At 42.7% G+C, this 24,564-nt stretch overlaps 1 protein-coding gene across 2 annotated transcripts in view; it reads left to right on the top strand.

Annotated features, from left to right (window-relative positions):
• USP46 (ubiquitin specific peptidase 46) overlaps positions 1 to 24,564 on the top strand; it is a 74,927-nt gene that overhangs the window by 16,606 nt on the left and 33,757 nt on the right. For both annotated transcript variants that reach the window (XM_019962744.2, XM_070791427.1), the window contains exons 2-4: positions 12,363 to 12,443; positions 15,080 to 15,293; positions 16,782 to 17,011. In XM_019962744.2, the coding sequence (XP_019818303.1) occupies positions 12,363 to 12,443; positions 15,080 to 15,293; positions 16,782 to 17,011 (525 nt within the window). The remainder of the gene's footprint in view (positions 1 to 12,362; positions 12,444 to 15,079; positions 15,294 to 16,781; positions 17,012 to 24,564) is intronic.

The following is a 24,564-nucleotide window of genomic DNA, read 5'->3' as shown; positions in this document are numbered from 1 at the left end:
AATTCTAGTCCTTTTGAGAATTTGTCCTCAAAATACTTTTGTACTTTGAAACACGCTTGTTAGGTAAAACAGCCCTTTTTTGAATGTCTACTTTAAAAGGTCGTTTTAGCAACAACATTCCCCTCTCCTGTCATGTATTTTATTTTATTTATTTATTTATTTTTTAAATACTTTATTGGCTACCAATTCAAGTTTGGGACTTAAGCCACAGTATACAATAACAGTATAGATCACAAGTCCCTTGAAAGTCTATGATCCGATAGATTAGGTTAGTACTTCTAATTCCCAAGGAGTTATGAAATGGTCAAAGAGACCGAAAAGTTTGACCGAGAAAGGAGAGTTCGGTCCACAGGCTTTGCCCATTTCTGGTCGGTTCCCGAAGGAGACATTGGGTGCCTCTTGGCATTGGCAGGTCGGTATAACGCCCCGACAGGTTTCTGACATAAGCCGTATGAGATCACCGTGGAACCGCAGAGCGGGGCTTCTTCCTTGCTTCACGCAGGGCATGCCATTCATTCACACAAGCACATGGTAGAGTTAGTAAAGCACAGCAGAAAATGTGTTCTCTAAGAGAACAAAGAACTAAAGCTCCAAGCATCCTTACCTTGTCCTGAAGGATCCCGGACGAGCCCCCAAGATGAAAGGTTGTTGTTGAATCACGCGAATACACCGGGATTCTTGGCCCCCGGAGGAGAAGAATTCAATCCGGGGCCAGAGACGAGGCTTGATCGCTCAGAGCTTTTGTGTAATAAAGTTTTATTAAAGTATAAAGGAGATAGAGAAAGCTTCTGACATAGGCATCTTCGGGGGCAGAAAGAGTACCCCCTGTCATGTATTTTAATTCATGGTTTATAATCAGCGACTTACTCTCTGTGTACTTAGAATTCTTATGTGTTCTTTGGGGCCTTTCTGTACTTTGTACAAACTTGAAAGAGATCCTGCATGCCTTAGGATGCAGAAGAGTAGGCTGCCTTGGGGTGATCTTGAGAAGTAGGTTTATGTTTATGATCTTAGGTGTTGGTTTTTTGGATCTGTATAATGGTCTAGCTGATCTTCAAGGCCCCTTCCTGGTTTCTATTTTCAGTTTAGGCTCCTGCATAATATACAATGTTCTTTTTATTTATTTATTTTTTAAGTTTTATTTGGCTGCTTCTTGTCTTAGTTGTGGCATGTGGGATCTTAGCTGCAGCTTGAGGGATCTAGTTCCCGACCAGGGATGGAACCTGGGCCCCCTGCATTGGGAGTGCAGAATCTTAGCCACTGAACCAACAAGGGAAATCCTTCATGGACTTTGCTAGATCTTGCAGTGCCATTGTTCTGATTACAGCCTCCTGGGCAAGAATCTGTCTTCATCCCCTCTCCCCTGAGGGAAGCCATTCTAACTTGTTTTCCTATAAGCTGCTTTTAAAATTGCTTTAGAAGAATTGCCTTTCTTTATACCTCTCATACGTTTATGATTCATTCTTCCCGAGTCGTTGTTGTTGCTTCTGTGTTTTTGTCGCATCCCTTGGCAGCCACACAAGTGCTTTCAGACATGCTGTGAAGAGCTAGCATTACAGTCTTCTTGTTGGAACTTGTCCCAGCCCAGATTCTATTTTTAATAAACTGCGGTGCATTGTTTTCAAAGGTTACCACGTTTCTTACCGATGTAAATGAAAACTCTGTTTCTTATACCCGCACACCCTGTGACTTACTGCTGTGAATCAGTTTTTCGTTCAGTATCTGGTCAGTTATTCTCAGTGCCCCGTTTGCCTTTTGTGTCATTATGCTGGGTGCCACTGATCAAAGTGCAGACTTGGGTTTACAATGCATCTTGCCATTTACTTAGTGCTGATAATGTTCCTTGTTTTGCTTGATTTCCTCTGACACCCTGAGCCACAGGCAGGCTGAATATGAGCAACCCCACTTCTAACCCAGGAAACAAAGACCAAGAGAGAGGACGTGCCTGAAATCAAAAGGAAATTCATACTGGGGGGAACAATGGCCAAATATAACTGTGAGGTGTGTGCTGTGGGTGTTCGATCACTGGTCTGCAGGATATTAGTTTGCTAACTTTCATTACATTTTTTATGACAAAGATAATATGTGCTCATAGTTAAAAATTGGAACAGTTGAAAAAACAAAAAGCCCCTTGGTGGGCTTCTCATCTGCAAGCCATTCTCCTAGACACTGGTTCAGTGCAGTTCAGTTCAGTTCAGTCGCTCAGTCGTGTCTGACTCTTTGTGACCCCATGAATCACAGCATGCCAGGCCTCCCTGTCCATCACCAACTCCCGGAGTTTACCCAGGTTTATGTCCATTGAGTCTGTAGCCCCCAGTCCCTCCCAGCATCAGGGTCTTTTCCAGTGAGTCAACTCTTTGCATGAGGTGGCCAAAGTATTGGAGTTTCAGCTTCAGCATCAGTCCTTCCAATGAACACCCAGGATTGATCTCCTTTAGGATGGACTGGTTGGATCTCCTTGCAGTCCAAGGGACTCTCAAGAGTCTTCTCCAACACCACAGTTCAAAAGCATCAATTCTTCAGAGCTCAGCTTTCTTTACAGTACAACTCTCACATCCATACATGACCACTGGAAAAACCATAGCTTTGACTAGACGGACCTTTGTTGGCAAAGTAATGTCTCTGCTTTTGAATATGCTATCTAGGTTGGTCATAACTTTCCTTCCAAGGAGTAAGCGTCTTTTAATTTCATGGCTGCAGTCACCATCTGCAGTGATTTTGGAGCCCCCCAAAATCAAGTCTGACACTGTTTCCACTGTTTCCCCATCTATTTGCCATGAAGTGATGAGATCAGATGCCATGATCTTCCTTTTCTGAATGTTGAGCTTTAAGCCAACTTTTTCACTCTCCTCTTTCACTTTCATCAAGAGGGTCTTTAGTTCTTCTTTGTTTTCTGCCATAAGGGTGGTATCATCTGCACATCTGAGGTTATTGATATTTGTCCTGGCAATCTTGATTCCAGCTTGTGCTTCTTCTAGCTCAGCGTTTCTCATGATGTACTCTGCATATAAGTTAAATAAACAGGGTGACAATATACAGTCTTGATGTACTCCTTTTCCTATTTGGAACCAGTCTGTTGTTGAATGTCCAGTTCTAACTGTTGCTTCCTAACCTGCATATAGGTTTCTCAAGAGGCAGGTCAGGTGGTCTGGTATTCCCATCTTTTGAAGAATTTTCCACAGTTGATTGTGATCCACACAGTCAAAGGCTTTGGCATAGTCAATAAAGCAGAAATAGATGTTTTTCTGGAACTCTCTTGCTCTTTCCATGATCCAGACACTGGTGACAAGTGTTAATGTTTTCTCAAGTATTCTTTCTGGAATTTCCATTAGAGCACAGATGTTGAAGGCAGGCTCTGGCCGCTCTGTCCCTTTGTGTCCCTCAGGTATGTAGTTGTGCTGTGGACCAAGTGGGCTCAGTGTCTGTTGCTTGGATGGAGGACGTTTCCAGTAATTGTTCTGTACACACGTTGGCTCACTCACATGTTTTTACTTATCGTTGTATCTTGGACAAATTTTCACAGCCATACCTATGGAGTAGCTTTGCTTTTTTTAAGTAGCTATATGGTATTCTGTCTTATTTATTACTGTAATTATTTAACCAGTTAAATTATTTCTTGGAGAAGAAAATGGCTACCTACTCCAGTATTCTTTCTTGAAGAATTCCCTAGACAGAGGAGCCTGGCAGGCTACAGTCGATGGAGTCACAAATAGTCAGACACGACTGAATGACTAACACTAAATTATTTCTTTTTTCTGTTAAAACCGTGCCAGGGAGGACCATTGCATGCTGACTGTTATTTCAGTATCCTTTTTCCATTTCTAATTTTGGTGGCTCATCGCTGCTCAGGAGCACGTTTGCCAAGTTCCCCTGGCAGCTAGGTGTGGCCGCGTGGCTGGGAGATGTTCTGGCCTTCAAGATCTTGAGAAAATGTGATGTGTGACTCTCAGGAACTTTTTTGTAAGGGAAGGACATATCTCTCTCCTTCTTGTCTGTTTGCCCCGGCAGGGGTTTGATGATAGGGGACTGGAGTGGCCATGTTGGTTCCTAAGATAGACTCTTGAGGATGACAAAGCAACAAGTTAAAAGGAGCCTGTGTCCCTGGCCCTGCAGAGCTGCCATTTCAGACCTGCACTGCTTCCTTCCTGTGAACACTTACGTGAAAGAGAGAAAGAAACTTCCATCTTGTTTTAAGCCAGGCCTGGTTCATTTGGGGCCTGGATACAGGCTCTGTATCTTTTCCACCTGTGTGAGTATAGATGTGGAACAAATTGCAGGGCTGAAGGACATGCTCATTTAAAGTTTTGATTTACATTGTCTAATTGATCTTTAAGTATCTGTCATCATCATCTCATGAAACATTCCCCATGATGTCTATGTCCTTTTATTGTACAGAGATCTACATTTAACATAGAGAACTCCAAAATCTGTTAAGGTTGCACAAAAATTCATGTTACCAATGGAAAATGCTAGCATGTGAACCAAGAGTTTGGTTCCAAGGGTCAATATTAGTAACATTCTGTATCCATAGGAAGGAATTCCTAGGATGGGCAGGGAGAATGGGGAAGTGGTTGAGGGTACCACTTGTACCCTCACTGAGCCTCACTGAACAATAGATCTGGAGAGTGCACGCATCCATGTGTGCACCCATGTCCAAATGATAATGGATATGGAAGCAGTTCACACACCCTTGACCATTCCCATCCAGGCATCCATCCAACCATTCATCCATCCAGCCACTCATTCATCCATCCATCCATTTACCCACCCAGCAGGACTGGGCCTGCCCTGTGCTAGTCACTTAGTACTGTACTTGCAGGATTAAATAGGTTAAACATAGTCTTTGCTACCATGGGACATATAGTTTAGGGCGATGGCACCCCACTCCAGTACTCTTGCCTGGAAAATCCCATGGACGGAGGAGCCTGGTAGGCTGCAGTCCATGGGGTCGCGAAGAGTCGGAGATGACTGAGCAACTTCACTTTTCACTTTCATGCATTGGAGAAGGAAATGGCAACCCACTCCAGTGTTCTTGCCTGGAGAATCCCAGGGACGGGGGAGCCTGATGGGCTGCTGTCTGTGGGGTCGCACAGAGTCGGACGTGACTGAAACAACTTAGCAGCAGCAGATATTAATAATCATGCAAATAACAATTGGCATAAATACTGTAAGGGAGACGGTATGCTATGAGTGGAGGGTGGAGGTTGTTGGGGAGGGGGGTATGTCAATTTCGTGTTGCTACAGTAAAATAGTACCACAAATTTAGCAGCTTTTTTTTTGGCCGTACTGTGTGGCATGTGGGATCTGAATTCCCCAACCAGGGATCCATCCAGTGCCCCCTGAAGTGGAAGCACAGAGTCTTAACAACTGGACCACCAGGGAAGTCCCTTAGCAGCTAAAAATGACAAGGGTTTATTCTCTTGGAGCTCTGGAGGTCAGAAGTCCTAAAATCAAGGTGTTGGCAGGGCTGCACCGCTTCCAGAGGTTCTACAAGAGCACTTTCCATTGTCTAGGGCCTGCTGCATTCCTTGGCTCAGGGTGCATTCCATCTTCAAGGCCAGCAGCATAGCATCTTCACTTCTCTCTCAACTCTGCATGTGTCATCATGTCTCCTCGCTGACTGTGATACTCTTGCCTCCTCCTCATGAGAACCCTTGATGACACTGGGCCCACTCAGACCATCCGGGATAATCCCCCCATCTCAAGCTTCTTAAATCAGTCATGTCTGCAAAGTCCCTTTAGCCACACTGGGTCATCGTTACTGCGAGGGCTTTTCTCTAGTTGCGGCGCATGGGCTTCTCTTTGTGACGGCTTCTCTTGTTGCGGAGCACGGGCTCTAGGTGCGTGGGCTTCAGCAGTTGTGGTACATGCGTTCAGTAGCTGCAGCTGCCAGGCTTTAGAGCACAGGCTCAGTAGTTGTGGCACATGAGCTTATTGGGTTTTGGGATCTTACCAGACCACGGATTCTTTACCAGTGAGCCACCAGGGAAGCCCCAGATCTGTATTTAAAAAGAACAGTTTTGCTGCCACGTTGACAGTGGGGTTAAGGCCAGCAAGGTGGATGTTGAATGCCATTTAGGAGGCTGTTTAAATTCAGGTGAGAAATGGTGGTGGCTTGGTCTCACTGGTGGCTGGAGGTTAAAGAGAAGCGAAAGGACTTGAGAGATTTAAGGAGAGGCAATCAGTCAATACTCAGTGATGAATGAGTGTTGAGCCGGGAGTGGGATGTTGGGCCTGGCCCTGAGGTTTGTAGAAGGAGCTGGAAGGAAGGTAGCATTGTCATGGACTAAGTGGGGAAACACCAGGAAAAGATTGGATTTGGGGGGAAGGAGAAATGAAAGCTAGGGCTTGGGGTAGAATGACTTTGAGGGTCTGTGAGACAAGCAAGTGGAAATGTGTATTCATCATACCTGAATGAGCTCAGAAGTGAGCTTCCAGGGATGAAGGTAAAGAGTTGGAGGTGTTTGGCACATAGCTGCTGATTAAAGCCTGGTTATTATCTGGACCCTCCACAGAGAGGCATGGAGGGAGTGAGGAAGACCTCAGACAGTGGCTGGGGAAAGCTAGCAGCTGTGTGTACCATCCAGAGTTGACCGTGTGTGGAGTGCATCCAGGGTAGCCTCCAGAAGGGGCTATTTTGAGGAGAGATGGCAAGGGGAGAAAACAGAGGCAGGTCTCAATACGTATTATGGAAAACTTCAAACACAGTGTATTGGTTTCTTCTTGCTGCTGTAACAAGTTACCATAATCTTAAGTGGCTTAAACAGTACAAATTTATTATCTTATAGCCTCAAGGTCAGAAGTCTGAGCTGAGTTTCCCTGAGCCAAAATGAAGGCAGTACAGTGCTGTATTCTTCCTGGAGGTTCTAGTGGAACCTGCTTCCTTGTCTTTTAAGCTTCTAGAGGCTGCTTGGTTCTTTGGTTCCTGGCCCCTTCCTCCACCTACAAAGTCAGCAAAGGCATGACTTACACATCATATCACTCTCATTGGTTGTCCTGCTCTGTCTCCCCCTTTTAAGGATGCTTGTGATTACGTTGTGCTCAACTGGATGGTCCAGGACAATCCCCCTATTTTTGGTCAACTGATTTGCAAATCAGTTCTGCAATGTAAATTTCCCTCTTCCACGTAAGGTGATGTCATCACAAGTTTGGAGAGTAATCACAAGTTTTGCCCATGTCATTACAAGAGGACATGGGCATCTTTGGGAGACCATTACCCTGCCCATAATATCTGTAAAGGATAAACGGGATGGTATAATAAGCCCCATGTACCCACGCTCAGCTTCAACAGCAGAGTTTTATCCCCACCCCCCACCTCCCACTTCTCCCCACTGGATTATTTGAAACAACTCTTAGAAATCATCTGATTCATTTGTAAAATGTTTCAGAATAGATAGTTGTTTAAAGTAGTTTAGCTGTGAAGAGAAGGTGAGAGAGGATGGGGACTGGGGAGATGTGGGAAGAAGATGTGTGTATATATTTTCACATGAGAGACATGTAGGCATGTTCCGTTCAGCAGGGCAGGATCTAATAGTGCAGGAGCAATCAACCTTGGACGAGAGCGAGATCTCCATCATTGACGGGGAGGCATGTAGGTTTGAAGGGTTCAGTTCAGTTCAGTTCAGTTGCTCAGTCGTGTCCGACTCTTTGTGACCTCGTGAACCGCAGCACGCCAGGCCTCTCTGTCCATCACCAACTCTCGGAGTCCACCCAAACCCATGGCCATTGAGTTGGTGATGCCATCCAACCATCTCATCCTCTGTCATCCCCTTCTCCTCCTGCCCTCAATATTTCCCAGAATCAGGGTCTTTTCAAATGAGTCAGCTCTTTGCATCAGGTGGCCAAAGTATTGCAGTTTCAGCTTCAACATCAGTCCTTCCAATGAACACCCAGGACTGATCTTTAGGATGGACTGATTGGATCTCCTTGCAGTCCAAGGGACTCTCAAGAGTCTTCTCCATCACCACAGTTCAAAAGCATCAATTCTTCAGAGCTCAGCTTTCTTTATAGTCCAACTCTCACATCCATACATGACCACTGGAAAAACCATAGCCTTGACTAGACAGACCTCTGTTGACAAAGTAATGTCTCTGCTTTTTAATATGCTGTCTAGGTTGGTCATAACTTTGCTTCCAAGGAGTAAGCGTCTTTTAATTTCATGGCTGCAATCACCACCTGCAGTGATTTTGGAGCCCCCCAAAATAAAATCAGCCACTATTTCCACTGTTCCCCCATCTATTTGCCATGAAGTGATGGGACCGGATGCCATGGTCTTAGTTTTCTGAATGTTGAGCTTTAAGCCAACTTTTTCACTCTCTTCTTCACTTTCTGCCATAAGGGTGGTGTCATCTGTATATCTGAGGTTATTGATATTTCTCCTGGCAATCTTGATTCCAGCTTGTGCTTCCTCCAGCCCAGCGTTTCTCATGGTGTACTGTGCATATAAGTTAAATAATCAGGGTGACAATATACAGCCTTGACGTACTCCTTTTCCTATTTGGAACCAGTCTGTTGTTGAATGTCCAGTTCTAACTGTTGCTTCCTGACCTGCATATAGGTTTCTCAAGAGGCAGGTCAGGTGGTCTGGTATTCCCATCTCTTTCAGAATTTTCCACAGTTTGTTGTGATCCACACAGTCAAAGGCTTTGGCATAGTCAAGAAAGCAGAAATAGATGTTTTTCTGGGAGTCTAATTAAAAAAGCTCCTCTCTGCTCATTTTATTTTGTTATTTTTGCTGTTGAGTGGGAGGCCAGTGAGAGGGGCAAAGGAGTGTAAGAGTTTTGAGGAGCTTGGAGAAGGCTGGAAATAGTCACTGTGGAGTGGAGAATGAGCGTGTTAGGAAAACGCTATTGGAATGTGGGCGTGTTGAGAGCTGCCTGAATTTGGTGAGTTCAGTTGAGTGCAGTCAGCTTGGGGTGTGACTTCTCCCCTCTAATATTGCTCATCTGTCCGGGTTCAGAGAGGGTGGATAGTTTGGTCCCCTCTGGGTTGACTTTTTGCCAAGTAGTGTAAGCAAAGGATGGGTGGGGGTGTGTGTTTATGAGAGCCATTGAAATCATGATCCATGGACTCTAAGCTAGATGAGAAAGGAGAGGAGTGAGGGGTTCCAGCCAGTCTCTGTGTGGCTGTAATGGGATGAGCCGGCAGGCAGAGCCCAGCCTGCCTGGGTTTAGGTGGTGACCAGATCCAGGCTGTGTCTTTGGGAGTGGGTAGCTGGAGTGGAGTGGAATAAAAGGCAGCTGCAAAAGAGGACACCAACACTGAGAGAGCAGGTGTGGGAAGGTGCTGCCACGTGGATCCTGAAACCACCCAGCATGATGGCAGGAGACGGGGTGTCAAGGTAGGTCGCTGGGAGATGGAGGGTTAGGCAAGATGAGGAGAAAGGAAGGGGTTTGTACAGTGCTGGGAGGCATGGGCTGCAGAGGGCAGATTTTTTAAAATTTTGTATTTATTTCCACAGGCTTTCTCTAGTTGCAGTGAGCCGGGGCTACTCTCGAGTTGCGGCGCGTGGGCTTCTCACTGCGGTGGCTTCTCTTGTTACAGAGCATGGGTTCTGGGGCACGCGGGCTTCAGTAGCTGCAGCACGTGGGCTCAGTAGTTGTGGCACATGGGCTCTAGGGTGTACGGACTCCGTAGTTGCAGGCACAGGCTTAGTTGCTCCATGGCACATGGGATCTTCCTAGATCAGAGATTGAACTCATGTCCCCTCTATTGGCAGGCAGATTTTTAACCAGTGGGCCACCAGGGAAGTCTGAGGGTAGCTGTTCTGACAAAAGGGTGACATTGCAGTGATCTGGAAGCCCCCCAGGGTATCAGATCTCCCTCTTGACCCTTCCAGACCTCCTGCGAGAGGATGAGTGGGCCTGACCTGAGGCGTGGCCAGGAAGTGTGGCTCTCAGGTTTCATGAAGACCCTGTTAGCTCCCTTCCCTCTTCCTGAGCTGTGCTGCGGTGCCTCCTCCCCTGCTGCCTCTTGTCCAGGGTATCCTCTCAAGCACCACCACCCCCACCCCCAGTCACTGTAGTCAGCCTGAGTCACAACCAGCACTGCCCCCCCTACCGCCACCAGCTCCCTCTTTGGTGGGAAAGTATTAAGATAGATAGAAAAAAGCAGACTCCACTCAAGAATTCCCAAATAGCAGAAGTCATGGATTGAATAAATGGCTGCCTCATAAAGAAAGATTTAATGAGATCTGTCTCCATGTGCTCTACTTTTATATCTGACATTCCTCCTGGGCACTAAGCCATATATCCTAACGTTGCTTCAGAAATGGCCGTGGGTATATTTAATACACGTTATTTACATCGATTTATGATTGAGATGTAGCTTTATTGGAAAATATTAGTGATTTTTTTCAATACCATGAAATCCTGCTTTAATGAAGTATTTTATGAATTCAGCCTGTATATGGAGTCACATCATTGTGAAGGCAATGAATCGCTCCCTGCCCCCCAACCGGACCCCCCACCATTAAAAGATAGTGAAACTGTTGTGCACACAAATGGCCACTGAATGTAAAGTCTCTGGTGGACTTTAGATTGGCGGAACAGTATAATGGACCTAGAAGACAAGTGGAAACAAAGGATATTATGATAAGGGGATGGAATGTACTATTTCTGCTGAGGTTCTGTTTGCTCAGAATTGAGTTGTTCTGCCCCTTTATTGTTTGCTTGTTGACACGTGACCATCTTGACAGGTTCTTAGCCTGCCTTTTGGCCATTTCTTTCTGTGATAGGAGATTCTAATTATACGAATCCAGAATAAGTAGCAGCAGCAGATTTATTTTTTATAAAGCCTAAACAGTCTCTTTTTAAAATGCCTGTCTCCCAGATCTTTGAGAGTCTGTGAGCTGTAGGTCTTCTGTGATAGCCCGAGGATTTGAGGAGCATAGAATAATGTAGAGCTGTGAGTAACCGTGGGGCCTGGTCCTCCCTACCCCCACATTACTCACCTGGTTGGACTGAACTTTGGTCATTTTTCCTAATCCCAGTATCCAGGCCTTGGGGGGAAATGATCATCAGTGAGGTATTGCCAATGACCTCTTGGCCCTTAGCAGGGCTCAGGAGATGATTTTATTCAGTAGGATTGCTCTGCATAGTATTTGGTTAAGAGTATGAAATCCCAAGTCTGACTCCAGGGTTCAAGTCTAAGCTCTGCCACTTATTGACTGTGGTTCTTGGACAGATTCTCAACCATTCGAAGCCTTAAGTTCCTAACTGTTAAATGGGGATTATAATAGTAAGTACTTACCTGATGCTGAAGCTCCAATACGTTGGCCACCTGATGCGAAGAGTTGACTCATTGGATCCTGGGAAGACCTGATGCTGGGAAAGACTGAAGGCAGGAGGAGAAGGGGCGGCTGACGATGAGATGGTTGGATAGCATCACTGACTCAATGGACATGAGTGTGAGCCAACTGCAGGAGAGAGTGAAGGAGCCTTGTATGCTGCAGTCTGTGGGGTTGCAAAGAGTTGGACACGACTGAGAGACTGAACAACAACAATTTACCTGATAGGAATGTTGTGAGAATAAATAGTGCAGTTCCTGGCACACAGTGGGAGTATCCAGTAACTTATTATCCTCGTGTTGGAGTGTTGAAATGAGTATGCATGGCTTACGATTTCATACACTTGGGAACAGTTAGGTTTTAAATTCTATGTTTCCGTTATTTATATGTCCTTGGACATTTTGCTTTCTCAATAAGGCCTTCCCTGACCACCCTATTTAAAGCTGCAACTTATCTATCCTTCACGCCTCCCCACTCCATGCTTTCCCTCCTCCCCCTACTCCCTGGAGTCCCTACCCTCATTTCCAGCTTTGTTTTTCTCCACTGCACTTACGCGTTCTGATGTACTGTCCAGTATACTTGCTTTTTCTTTCAGACTGTCTTTGTCTACTGTTCTGTTGTCAGAGCCTAGAATAGTGCCTGGCATGTGGTGGGTGCACAGTAGATAAATCTTTATCAGAAAAACACCATTGACTTTGACATTGGTGGTATGATTCTATACACCACTGTATAAAAGTATAAAAGCTACTCCAGGTATCTGAGCTTAGAACATTTTATTTGAAAGTTCTGAGTGGTAGTTTGCTCGTTACTTGTCCTAAACCTCCTTTCCTAATGGAAGGTCATTGAAGCCGGGTAGAACAGATTTGAGGGACGATGAAGTTGGGTGAGGAGAGGAATAGGCTGACCTCATTACCTCATCTACGGTTTGCTTCCAACACCTGTTTTCAGCATGACCATCTCCAGACTCTGTGGCCACTCGGGGAAATGCTGGTCTCAATAGCGGGCTCTCTCAAGTATTCTTTTACTTTTTGTCTTTTTTACATGCAACAGAACTTTTGCTGTTTTTCTCTTTCAGGGCACCAATGCCTCTGCTCTGGAAAAAGACATTGGTCCAGAGCAGTTTCCGATCAATGAACACTACTTCGGATTGGTCAACGTAAGTATTTTGAAACGTACTGTTACTCAGGTGTTTTAGCATTCTTGAAGCAATGTCACTGCCATTTTCATCATTACCAAGTTTTAAATAATTGTTCATACTCCTTGGTTACCATAGGTGGCAAATAGCAGAGTAGGGGATGTTTAGTCCAATTTTTGGAAGTATGAGTTCCCCTAGAAGAGGAAATTTAATTAGTGCATTATTAGGTCAGATTCTCATTTTTTCCCCTGTGCTTTAAAGGATTTCCTTTGCACACTAACTTTCAGAGCAATATTATTAGCCTTTGTAGCAAAATCTGCTTTTGTGTGTCCTCCCTTTACCATCTGAATGGGCTTGTCAGATGGTATACATCAGCTCAGCCAGAGTGTTGAAAGGGTTACCGGCTCATCACCAGTGGTTGCTTCATAGCATAATTTGGTATCGGAAGCATGGATGGGAAGTGGGGGGAGACTGGGGTCAGTTTATCTCTAAATCCCTTGGCCTCATTTCACTTGTGCTCAGCAATGGTCCCCTTGTATATAGCCAGACTTGTCAGGCACTGTGTCCTGGATAAGTTCATGATGGCCAGGTAGTAAGGCAATATTACGCACCACCCTCATGAGCTTTCTTCTGCAGCTTTCTTCTCCTTTCTCTCTGGGGTGGAGGATTTAAATAACATCAGCTGTTACCTCACAAGCACCAGGTTTTCTGGAACAACTGCTCTGAGCATGGTCTGTCAGAACTCAGGTGTCATAGGTCATAGTCTCTACTGAGAGTGTCCTGAGCGAATGCCGCTTGTGGAATAATGGAGTGGACATTGTCTCTGAAGTGGTGCAGACTAATCCAAAGTCTGCCTGTGCTGTTCCCTAGCTGTGTGACCTTGGGCAAGTCACTTGCCCTCTCTGAGCTTCCGTTTCCCCCTCTGTGAAATGGATCACGGTGGTTGCTGCTGCTGCTGCTGCTGCTGCTGCTGCTGCTGCTAAGTCGCTTCAGTCGTGTCTGACTCTGTGCGACCCCATAGACGGCAGCTCACCAGGCTCCGCCGTCCCTGGGATTCTCCAGGCAAGAACGCTGCAGTGGGTTGCCATTTCCTTCTCCAGTGCATGAAAGTGAAAAGTGAAAGTGAAGTCCCGCAGCTGTGTCCCCGGCTTATGGTGAAGGATCCATGAGAGCTCCTATTGACGGTCCTGACGTGAGGCTGAGGCACACAGTGACATTCAGTAAACGTTAGTTCCTTTTCTTTCCCAGGAGTTGTTCACTGGTCCAGGGACCAAGTGTTACTAAAGGGTGTCTGGCTAAAGGTGAGGTACTGAGTAAAGAAAAGGATGGAAGGAGGAGGCTACAGTACTGAAATATAGGGCACTGTGTTGATGGAATACTGACTTATAATTGTAATACAACTTTTTAGGCATTGTGCAAAGGCCTCTTGCTTAAGCTCTATGAGAATAGTTATTCAAGTTGAGGGTATTCTGCCTTGGCCAGGGAAAAGACAGATGCAGACTGTGGAGGAATAAAGAACTAAAGCCATCTCCTAGCCTGTGGAAGCGTTGTGAGATCTAAACCTATTAATAGTTTTGTACATGTTCACTTCGAATGGTAGTTCATGAAAGTTACAGCTTCTCTTTAAAAAGGGGTTTGTCTCATCATGTAATTGTGTCAAAGTAGATTAAAATGTATAAAAATAGAAAGTGTTCTATCTTAGCATACGAAGAAATGTCACGGTAAGGATGGCCGTGCATCTGCCTCGCTCTTGGGCAGATGACACACAAGCCAACAAACCAGGCTTGAGAAGATGTTCATGTTCTATTTTAATCTTACACAGCATTTTCTAACCTGCTCTTAATCTTCTAATTACCTTAGATGGTTTTCCTCTTTATTTTAGCATGTATGAAAAATTCTAAAATGAACGTCTCAGCTATGTGTTCTCCCATAGAATTGGTTATCCAGCCAGTTGAAAACCAGTGAGACTATGACTTTTTGCCTCGTTCAATCATAACCGTGGCTTTTGAGAAGTGCAGAATGTTACTCTCTGAGTCCTACTATGATGGCAGGAGACCAGGACCTATGTGCTATTGTATTGAGGCAGTGGCTACTTCGGCAGAAACGAGATTGCTTTGGAGAAAGTGAGGTGATTGGTCTGAAGCCTGTGGCAGGAGTGCCAGACCCTTGAAAGAGAGAAACTTAAAAACAAGTTCCTGCTCGGTTAAGGCTGGTTCAGCTGAGCAAGTGGTTCCTAGTAGCTGGATTTCTTTCTGATTGGGGTTTTTATTTTCCCTGTCATAGGAGTTTTGATGTGTTGCAATGTGACGTCTTTTGTGTCGCCAGCTGCTTTTCTGTGTCTCCATATCATGTTGATTTTTTTTTCTTTCTTCACCCTCTCTTTTAAGCACCAGAAAGTCTCATTAGATTTTTAAAAACCAAGGCTGAGTGTTCCTTATCATTTTATAGAGACTTTTATAGCCTAGAGATCTCTCCAGCTTGTGTGTACCAGCATTCATTTCCCTGGTGATCAGATAGTCACTGGTGTTCTGCATGGCTTACTGGTCTACCACGGCATGACATGGGGGACCTGGGCCAGTTCACACAAGGGCGGCCCCTCCCTCTCCTCACTGATCCCGAGAACCCTGATTTAAATCGGCCCTCTGGTCCTTTGGCAGTTCGGAAACACATGCTACTGTAACTCCGTTCTTCAGGCCCTGTACTTCTGCCGGCCGTTCCGGGAGAACGTGCTGGCGTACAAGGCCCAGCAAAAAAAGAAAGAGAACTTGTTGACATGCCTGGCAGACCTTTTCCACAGCATCGCCACGCAGAAGAAGAAGGTCGGCGTGATCCCACCAAAGAAGTTCATTTCGAGGCTGAGAAAAGAAAATGGTGAGTGGCATGGAGACGAATGTGTTTCGGATCTGAGATAAGGAGAATCAACAGGTCTGTGTAACCTCAAAATGAATCCCTCCCCTTTTTTTTAAATGGGAAAATAGTATGGCCAACTACTCAAATATCAGTTTTTAAATAAAAGATATTTCTTCTTTTCCACCCAGTATATAAAGCAAAATTGGATAAAAAGAAATATACTTAAAAATTCTGATTGGAACTTCCCTAGTGGTTCAGTGGTTAAGACTCCACATTTCCTGTGCAGGGGGTGTGGGTTCCATCTCTGGTCAGGGAATTAAGATCCCACATGCCACATGGCCAAAAAAAAAAAAAAGTAATCATTATAAGAGGAAAAATTGCCCAAGGCAGGACACTGACTGGAATAAATAGGTTGATGTAATAATTGAATAAAACAGTACTGTCTTATAAACTTGTCATAAGTGATTAAACTAAATGCACATTATCTAATTAGAGCCTCTCCTGTTTTAAAAATAATACCTCTGATTTTTATATGTCTAAAAGAGCTGAAGGATATCAAATTGATATTTTTCTATAATAAAAATGTCCTGCTGTCACTTGATTTTCTTCTTTTTTTTTTTTCCCTCTTTATCTGTTTTTTTTTGGGGAGATGTGGTGGTAGAAACAAGGTTATTCCAGAAGTTTTGCATGGGTAAATTTTATGACTATAGAAATATTTGATATGGCAACTTGTGTTTAGCCTAGATTTCAGCCGTATTGCAACAGACTTGCACAGTTAATCAGATGTTTGTTTTTTAAAGTCTCATTTAATTTGATTGCTGTCTTTTGAAGTTGTTGTAGTTTATACAGACCAGAATAAAAATAATCTGAGAAGGAAGCAGAACCCTCCCAAGTCTCCCTTGTGAACATGATTAATAATGAAGTTTCACAGCTGCATTCATCTCTTGATTGTTTGTCCTTATGGCAGGGAGCAGCAACGGGCTGCTAGAATCTTCTGTATTTGGTTTCAGAATGCTATCAGATAGATACATTCTCGTATATATCTCTCGTCTCCCTTATGTGTTTCATTTAAGCTGCTTCTAGGCTGGTCCAGAGTTTAATATGATCTTTGGGAAGAGACCCTGTCATTCTGGATAGATTACAAACTGAATAATTGATCATTGGTGGTCATATTATATTAAATATTGATATTTTATCAGGGAGCTTGTCAAGTATTTCCTGTTCTTTTTCTTTTCTTTTTTTGTAGAGCAAATACAAGTGTTTGTAGCTTTATATATATATGATGACTTTACAGAGGGAGATTGGGAAAATTTAGTTCTCAGTGGTAAAAAGTAGAAGTGAACAAAAATTTTTTAAAAAACTTATCCATTGAAGTTGCAAGATAGAGGTGAATATATCCCATACATGTCCATTCTTTCGATATAAAAATTGAAACATGGTTTGTAAAATTAAGCATTTCCTTTGCTTTTCAAGAGCCAGAGACTGAAATAACAACCCTCTCCTTTCCAGATCTCTTTGATAACTACATGCAGCAGGACGCCCACGAATTTTTAAATTATTTGCTAAACACTATTGCGGACATCCTGCAGGAAGAGAAGAAACAGGAGAAACAAAATGGAAAATTAAAAAATGGCAACATGAATGAACCTGCAGAGAATAATAAACCAGAACTCACCTGGGTCCATGAGATTTTTCAGGGAACGCTCACCAATGAAACTCGATGCTTGAACTGTGAAACTGTAAGCATCACGAGGGCTTTCATGTAATTTGCTTGTGCATATTTGTGCATGAGCTATGTTGTGCATGAGTGCAGTGTGGCATTGTAGCACCTAGCAGTTGTCTTCCTTGTATACAGACTGTTCTGTTTATATGTTTGAGCCTCAGGTGCAAACTTTGGAAGCTTGTCTCTATCTTAGATGTCTCAGCCGGTGGAAGTAGAGTGATCAGGGAAAAATCTCAAAAACTTAGATCACTATGCAGCATGGGCTAATTTGAGGGTCTAAAAATTGAACTATTGAATTGGACCTCTGCCAGTTATCTTGAAAATATTTGGGCCACAAGGAAGTCATGTGTGACTTAGAACAGACCATTTCCCCGGCATAAAGGGAATCAGCTGTGCTATGGTGAACTTGAACTCAAAAGACAGACCTAACTTCTGATTCTCCAGCAGTTAGCTGGGTGAATGGGATGAATCTCTGACAGCGCTGTTGCAGGGCCTGGGTGAGTCTGGCACGTGGTAGGCACTTAGTGTTGAATTTGAAGACGTTTTCTAGAGGGTGATTCAGGAGGTCACGTTGGCTTCGTATATTTGAGTTAACTCTATGAGTGGCCTCATGATGTGATAGATAAAAGCCCAACTCTAGGGCCAGGCTGCCAAGTTTGTATGTAGGCTGCCAAGTTTGGAGCTATGGGACCTTATGCAAATTATCCAACCTCTCTGAACTCACTCTCCTCATCTGTAAATTGGAGGTGTTGAGAGTGCTTATCTCCTAGGGTTGCTGGTTGGTGGTTTAGTCGCTAAGTCGTGTCCAACTCTTGTGACCCCATGAACTGTAGCCCATCAGGCTCCTCTGTCCATAGGATTCTCCAGGTATGAATACTAGAGTAGGTTGCCATTTCCTTTTCCAGGGGCTTGTCCCAACCCTGGAATTGAACCAGGGTCTCCTGCACTGCAGGCAGATTGTTTACCAACTGAACTATCAGGGAAGCCCCAGTGTTGCTGGGAGGATTAAACGAGTTAACTCTTGAAAGCACTTAAAAACTATGCTTGGCACATACCAACCAAGTATGCAGTAAAAGTCAGCGTTTATTATTTATTATTATAACTACTAACAATATGGAGAGTATGGGCTCATTTGGGGTCTCAAAGTTTAACACTATGAAAAATTCTCAAGAATTGTGCATTTCTAGGGGAGAGAATGATTTTCATCAGATTCTGCAAGGGGTCTAGGACCCAGAAATGGTTAAGAAATGTGAACTTAAGTGAGAGGTTTTTTGTTTTTTGGCAGTCTTCTATCCTTTTAAACAAGTTTTGAAGCGTTCTGATATGTTCATTGTAGAAATAATTAGAAAACATAGCTAAGCAAAAAGAGACTAAAAGTTACCAGTAATCTCCACTAGAGATGATAAATTTGTAACATTTTCTAAAAATTGTGATCTTGTTAGCCCAGAGATAACCACTTAAACATTTTAACATTTTGAAATATATCCTGCCAAAACATTTTCTACACATATTTATCTATCTAGAGATCTCTCCTCCCTCCCTTTCTCCTTCTGTTCCTTTATATTTTATATTCCATTAAAATTCAATGGAATATAGAAGTAGAATGTGTAATAAATCCATATGTATATAACTTGGGGTCAGTGATTGTTAGCACACTGACGCATCTTGATCGTCTTTCCTGTCATATCCCTCTTCACTGAACCGGTCTGTTTTTAAGGAAGTCCCAGGTAACATCATTTCTCATTTCTTCATTACTTTGCTATAAATCTCTGAAAGATAATAAAAGGTAAGAAAAAAAAAATTTTTTTAAACATCAGTACAATACTATTATCACACCTAAAAATGATTCCTTTAGATCATAATTCACTCAGTGTTCAAGTTTCTCCAAGTATGTCTTTTTTTTTTTAAACAGCTAGTTAATTCAAATCAGGATCCAAACATGGTCCATACATAGTCCATATTTTCTTTGGGAGAGTTTGTATACATTTTGAATGTTTTGGTAGAACTCAGAACTTATCTTTGCATCCTTAAAACATATAGTTCAGTTTGCCTTGTTTTTGGAGAAGGCAGTGGCACACCACTCCAGTACTTTTGCCTGGAAAATCCCATAGACAGAGGAGCCTGGTGGGCTGCAGTCCATGGAGTCACCAGAGTCAGACACGACTGAGCGACTTCACTTTCACGTTTCACTTTCATGCATTGGAGAAGGAAATGTCAATCCACTCCAGTGTTCTTGCCTGGAGAATCCCAGGGATGGGGAAGCCTGGTGGGCTGCTGTCTATGGGGTCGCACAGAGTTGGACACAACTGAAGTGACTTAGCAGCAGCAGCAGCAGCAGCCTTGTTTTTGATCTCTATATGAATGAAATCATACAATATGTGTTCTTTTGCATCCTGTTTTTTTTTCCTCACTAACCCTTGTGAGATTTATTTGTGTTGTTACATGATGCTTTAGTTCATTCATTCTCATTGTCCTATGTCAGTATTTATACAACTCTATTATTTTTATGATACAAGCTATTTATTTGAGATTTACTTCTTAATATTTGCTCTCTATTAAATTAATTATTGCCTGAAGATATCACAATTCATGAATCCATTTTATTGCTGATGGATATTTAGTTGTTTTCAATTTGGGGCAACTATGAACAATGAACATTCTAACATATAATCTAGTATACATAAATTTAGTTTCTTTAGGATATATGCACAGAAGTAAATTTGTTAGGTCATTAGGTGTGCTTATCATTAAACTCATTTGAAAATATCAAATTCCCACCTGGTATATAAGCATTCTCATTTCTCTACATTCTTATCTATACCCATTCTTAGATATCTTCACTTTGGTAATATAGTGGCTGTATAGACAATTATTCTTTTATTCAATAAACACCTTTTTTTCTTTTTCACATGTACTAAGTAAAGATACAGACACTGAGGATGCAGTGAGACCTTTGCCTTTCTGGAAGTTTGAGCATGAATGATAGACATAACAAATAATGAGTTTTGTAATTATGATTGCAAAATTTTATGAAGGAGAACAGAGTATTCTGTGAGCTTATGATACAAGAACCAGAACAGTGGGTCATCACATCTCTTCATTTAGCCAGATAACCTTCCCCAGATTGTCTAATCCGTTTGGTTATCTTTGAAATGAACACAGTTACTAAATCTATCTTGTGATTCTCTGCATGGATTTTCAGATAGGCTCAGTCACATTGGTAATTTCTTTTTTTGTCTAAGAACAGGTCAGTTGATCCCAAAAAATACAAAGGTTGCACCCCCAGACGACTGATTTGCAGAACCTGTTACTGAGCCTGTTAGTTTGTGGAAGGTTACTGTGGATCAGAAGCCTGTGCCCAAAGATTCCTCCAAAACTTTTGGATCATACCATAGTGTTTGTTTCAGTGGGATTCCAACCATTTATACTTCATTTGCAGAAAACAATGAGACTGTGTCTTTGTGGAGGATGGTGCATTTTGAAAAACCTGGATCTTTTTCCCCCCACCACAATTTTATTTTTTTAATTTATTTTTTAAATGGAGGATAATGCTTTACAGTATTGGTTTCTGCCCTACAACAATGTGAATCAGTCATAATTATATATATCTCCCCTGCTTTTTGAGCCTCCCTTCCCTCTCCTATCCCACCCTTCTACATCATAGAGCGAGAGACTGGGCTTCCTGTGTTATATAGCAATGATTAGATTTGTGGCAAGAGTTGTCCCCCCCACCCCCACCGCCGCTCTGGAGTTACTTGGATAATCACCTCCATTTTCTTAGCGACTGTAACTGGTTGGGAGCCTAGGAGTCACCTAATCCTTTCTCGCCCTGTGCCCAGGTCCCTCCAGTGACGTCCTAGCCAGTTGGTCACCAGCATCTGCTGGATTCTGTCCAGCGATAGGGAACCCAATCTCCCCAGGCGACACCTTCCATTTTTAGAAAGCTCTGATTGTTAGAAAGCCGTCTACTTTCTAAGAAAATACATAGTCTGCAGGCTTTTTCGTTGTTATTGTAGAACGTTGAGAATTCAGTGTAAAAGAAGACCTTAAGTTAAAGTTTTCCTTCACAGGATGAGAAATATAGGGCCCCATTTGAGTACTGTCCTCTGCCCAGGGCAAGCAGCCTTTTCAGAGTGCTTCCAGCAGAATTGCCAAGGCCATTAGTGAGTGCTCACAGTGGGATTAAACTACACTGGATCTGGAGCAGCAAATTGACCCCTGGGGGAGCCTTGCTGTCTGGGCAGCCTCAGCTGGTAGTTCCTCCAATTGTGCAAAAACCTTTTGTGCCAGTCTTCATGCTTTCAGACAACAATGATTTTTGTCTTTTTCTGGGTCTCACCCTTTGTAAATGTTGCCTGGGATTGCAGTGCAAATGTCAAGGGAAAGGTTTATGGAGAACAGCCGGTTTTCATTCTGCAATAGAACTGGGGAGACAATTTTAAGGGGCTCATCCTTTGCTGAATTTTCCAGATGAGCTTGACCAAGGTACTTTAGAATTGAGGCATGGGATTTTCCAGTCTAGCCTCAGCTCTCCCTTGGTTGTCCTCTGCTTGGGTCACAAGATTTGCTGCACCAGTTGGAGCTTAATTTTGTTGTTGTTGTTGTTAATTTTCACTCCCTTCTGTTTAATCCAAGTTTTTGCTTTGCAAATTTGTGGTTTTCATAGCTTCTCAGTGGCTTTAACGCATTTATATCTGTTGTTAGAGCCAAAAGTTTGTCTAAAGAGCTGCTTTATTAAGTACCAGTTGTAGGCTCCTTCTTGCTTTGTTTGCCAAGGTTAAAATTGATTCAGTAGAGCTTCTGAGCCCTGTACAGAGGAGCAGTGGGGGATGGGCACGTGGTCGCTGAGTAATGGTGCTGGGTTCCTGGGATTCAGATGGGCTGTCATTGCCACTTTTCCTGAGCCCACCTTCTTGGCATCACCTCTAAGCCAGTTTTCAGTTCCTGGCTGAACAGCATGGAGCTGCCACCTGGTCACCTTTACTGTTAAGCCTAGCAAAGGCTGCTGGGAATTTAGAAGCACATTTGAATAGGATTTTAATTACTCAGGACTTTTAGCAAAGCTCCTGATTTTTTATGTATGCCCTGTATATTAATTTGTTCTATTAATTTGTAATTAAAAAGAAGAGCAAGTAGGATCTCTTCCACTCTTTTAAAATTAGTTTCTGAGGAAGTCCATGCCCAGAATCAGGAGGGAAGAAAGGAGAATAAGATGTAGCCTGTACCTGCTGAGAGTATTGGAGTCTTAGCGATATATATGTTTCCTTGGAGACAAGCTGTGTTTTCACTTAGACCAGAATGAGATTCTTCTGTGTGGGAAGAAAATGGTTTTATTTTCTGGCAGTTTCCTGGGAAGAGAGAAAAGGGAGGGGGGGGAAATTGCTTGATCACTCACTGCTTTTGACTATGTCAGTCTGAGACAGGGAGAGGGAGAGAGAAAAATCCCCATGAAAGAGTTAGTGCTGTGTTTTGATGTCCCTGGCGTGGCTCACCCACCTGAGCAGTGCTTGCTCACTCTTAATTCTGGAAACAGTTTGCACTGGGAATTGAGAAAGTTACAATAACTTTCTCCAGTCCTTTAATTAGATGTGTACCTTTCTTCCCTCTCCCTAGAATAATTAAGTAGAGGAAAAGATTTGCATCTAAAGGGAGACAGTGTTTCTTTGTTTTTATCCCCCTTTAAGTACAAGAACTTGAGTAGAACTATCTAAATTATGTGTGAACTTCAGTTGGCTAGAATCCTTTTATTATCTCTCAAAGAAGGGCCATTTGAGTTTTTAAAAAGATTTACTGATGAAAAAAATATACTACCCGTGAATTATGTTTTTAAAAATCAGGAACAAGAATGTATAAACAGTAAATCATCCATAATTCTGCCACCCAGATGCCACTGTTGGCATTTCGATATCTTTTCATTTGTTCAGTCTTTTGTTCAGTTATGTATTCATTTATTTAGTGAATAGTAATATGAATCTATTAAATAATGGAAATTATGTTATGTACTAGAGATATAGCAGTTAAAGCAAACAGAAAAGACAGTCCCTGCTCTTTTATTTACTAACGTACATGTTTAAAGTTATACTTTTTCCTTTTATCACGCAATCAGTGCTGGTTGCGTCTCTCAAATCCTGATGTTTTCTTTGTCACTAGCTCAGAATATTTTCTAATTTCTCTTGTGTCTCTTTTCCTTTTACTCATGTATTGCTTAGAAGTATGTTGTTTAATTTTCGAACACTTGGTGTTTTCCCAGGTTTCTTAATGTTTTCCAATTTCACTTTGTTTTGGTTAAGGAATATATTCTTTATGATTTCAGTCTTTTAAAATTTACTGTAACATGTTTTGGATCCTAACACAGTGTCTGTCTTGGTAAATGTACTTGAAAACAAGGTGTGTCAACCTTAGAACTATTAACCGTTGGGATCCAATGTTTCTTTGTTGTGGGGTACTGCTCTGAGCATGGTTAGCTGCATCCCTAGCTTCTACCTACTGGATGCCAGTAGCATCCCCAAAGATATGACAACAAAGATGTCTGTAGACATGGCCAAATATCCCCTGAAAGGCAAAGTTTCCCTTATTAAGAACCATTGAGTCAAAAATGATTTGTATTTTGTAGTGGTTGGGTATAGTATTCTCTAAGTATCAGTAGGTCATGATGATTGGTAGAGTTATTCAGATTGTCTGTGTTTTTCTTAACTCCCCTGCCCGCCCCCACCCCCCGGGTTTTATGTCATTTGTTGAGAAAGAAATGTTAAAATATCTAACCATAATGTGGGATTGTCTTATTTCTCCCTCTAATCCTGTCAGTTTTTGCTTCATGAATTTTTTTCTACTTTTTAAAAACAACTTTGTTGAGGTGCAGTTTATGTACCATAAAATTTATCCATTCAGTGCAAAAAATATATATATATTTTTTTGGTGATTTGCTGGATTATGCAACTATAACCATAATCCAGTTTTAAAACTTTTCCACCACACCAATAAGATCCTTTGTATTGAGCAGCATCAAGAATGGGAATGTGACATCATCTTGTGGGATTATATCAACTTCTGTCTTCAGATATTTACCTTTTTTGAGCATTTCATATAATTAGAATCATACAAATGTAGTCTTTTGTATCTGATTTCTTTTACTTGCATATCATTTTTGTAGTTCATCTGCGTTATAGTATGTGGTTCATTCTTTTTTTCTTGGTGAAGTGTTCCAGCTTCATATATTTTTGAGACTTTGCTACAAAAAACTAGGGCTTCACTAGTAGCTCAGTTGGTGAAGAACCCGCCTGCAATGCAGGAGACCCCAGTTTGATTCCTGGGTCAGGAAGATCCCCTGGAGAGAAGATAAGCTATACTCACTCCAGAATTCTTAGGCTTCCCTGGTGGCTCAGCTGGTAAAGAATCTGCAGTGTGGGAGACCTGGGTTCAGTCCCTGAGTTGGGGAGATTCCCTGGAGAAGGGAACGGCTACCCACTCCAGTATTCTGGCTTGGAGAATACCAAGGAGTGTATATAGTTCTTGGGATTGCAAAGACTCGGACACGACTGAGCGACTTTCACTTTCACACTTCTATGAAGG

Source organism: Bos indicus, chromosome 6 (assembly GCF_029378745.1).
Source record: "Bos indicus isolate NIAB-ARS_2022 breed Sahiwal x Tharparkar chromosome 6, NIAB-ARS_B.indTharparkar_mat_pri_1.0, whole genome shotgun sequence".
Lineage (NCBI taxonomy): Eukaryota > Metazoa > Chordata > Mammalia > Artiodactyla > Bovidae > Bos > Bos indicus.
Note: the sequence above shows the minus strand (reverse complement) of the source record. Positions and strands in the feature narration are given on the sequence as shown.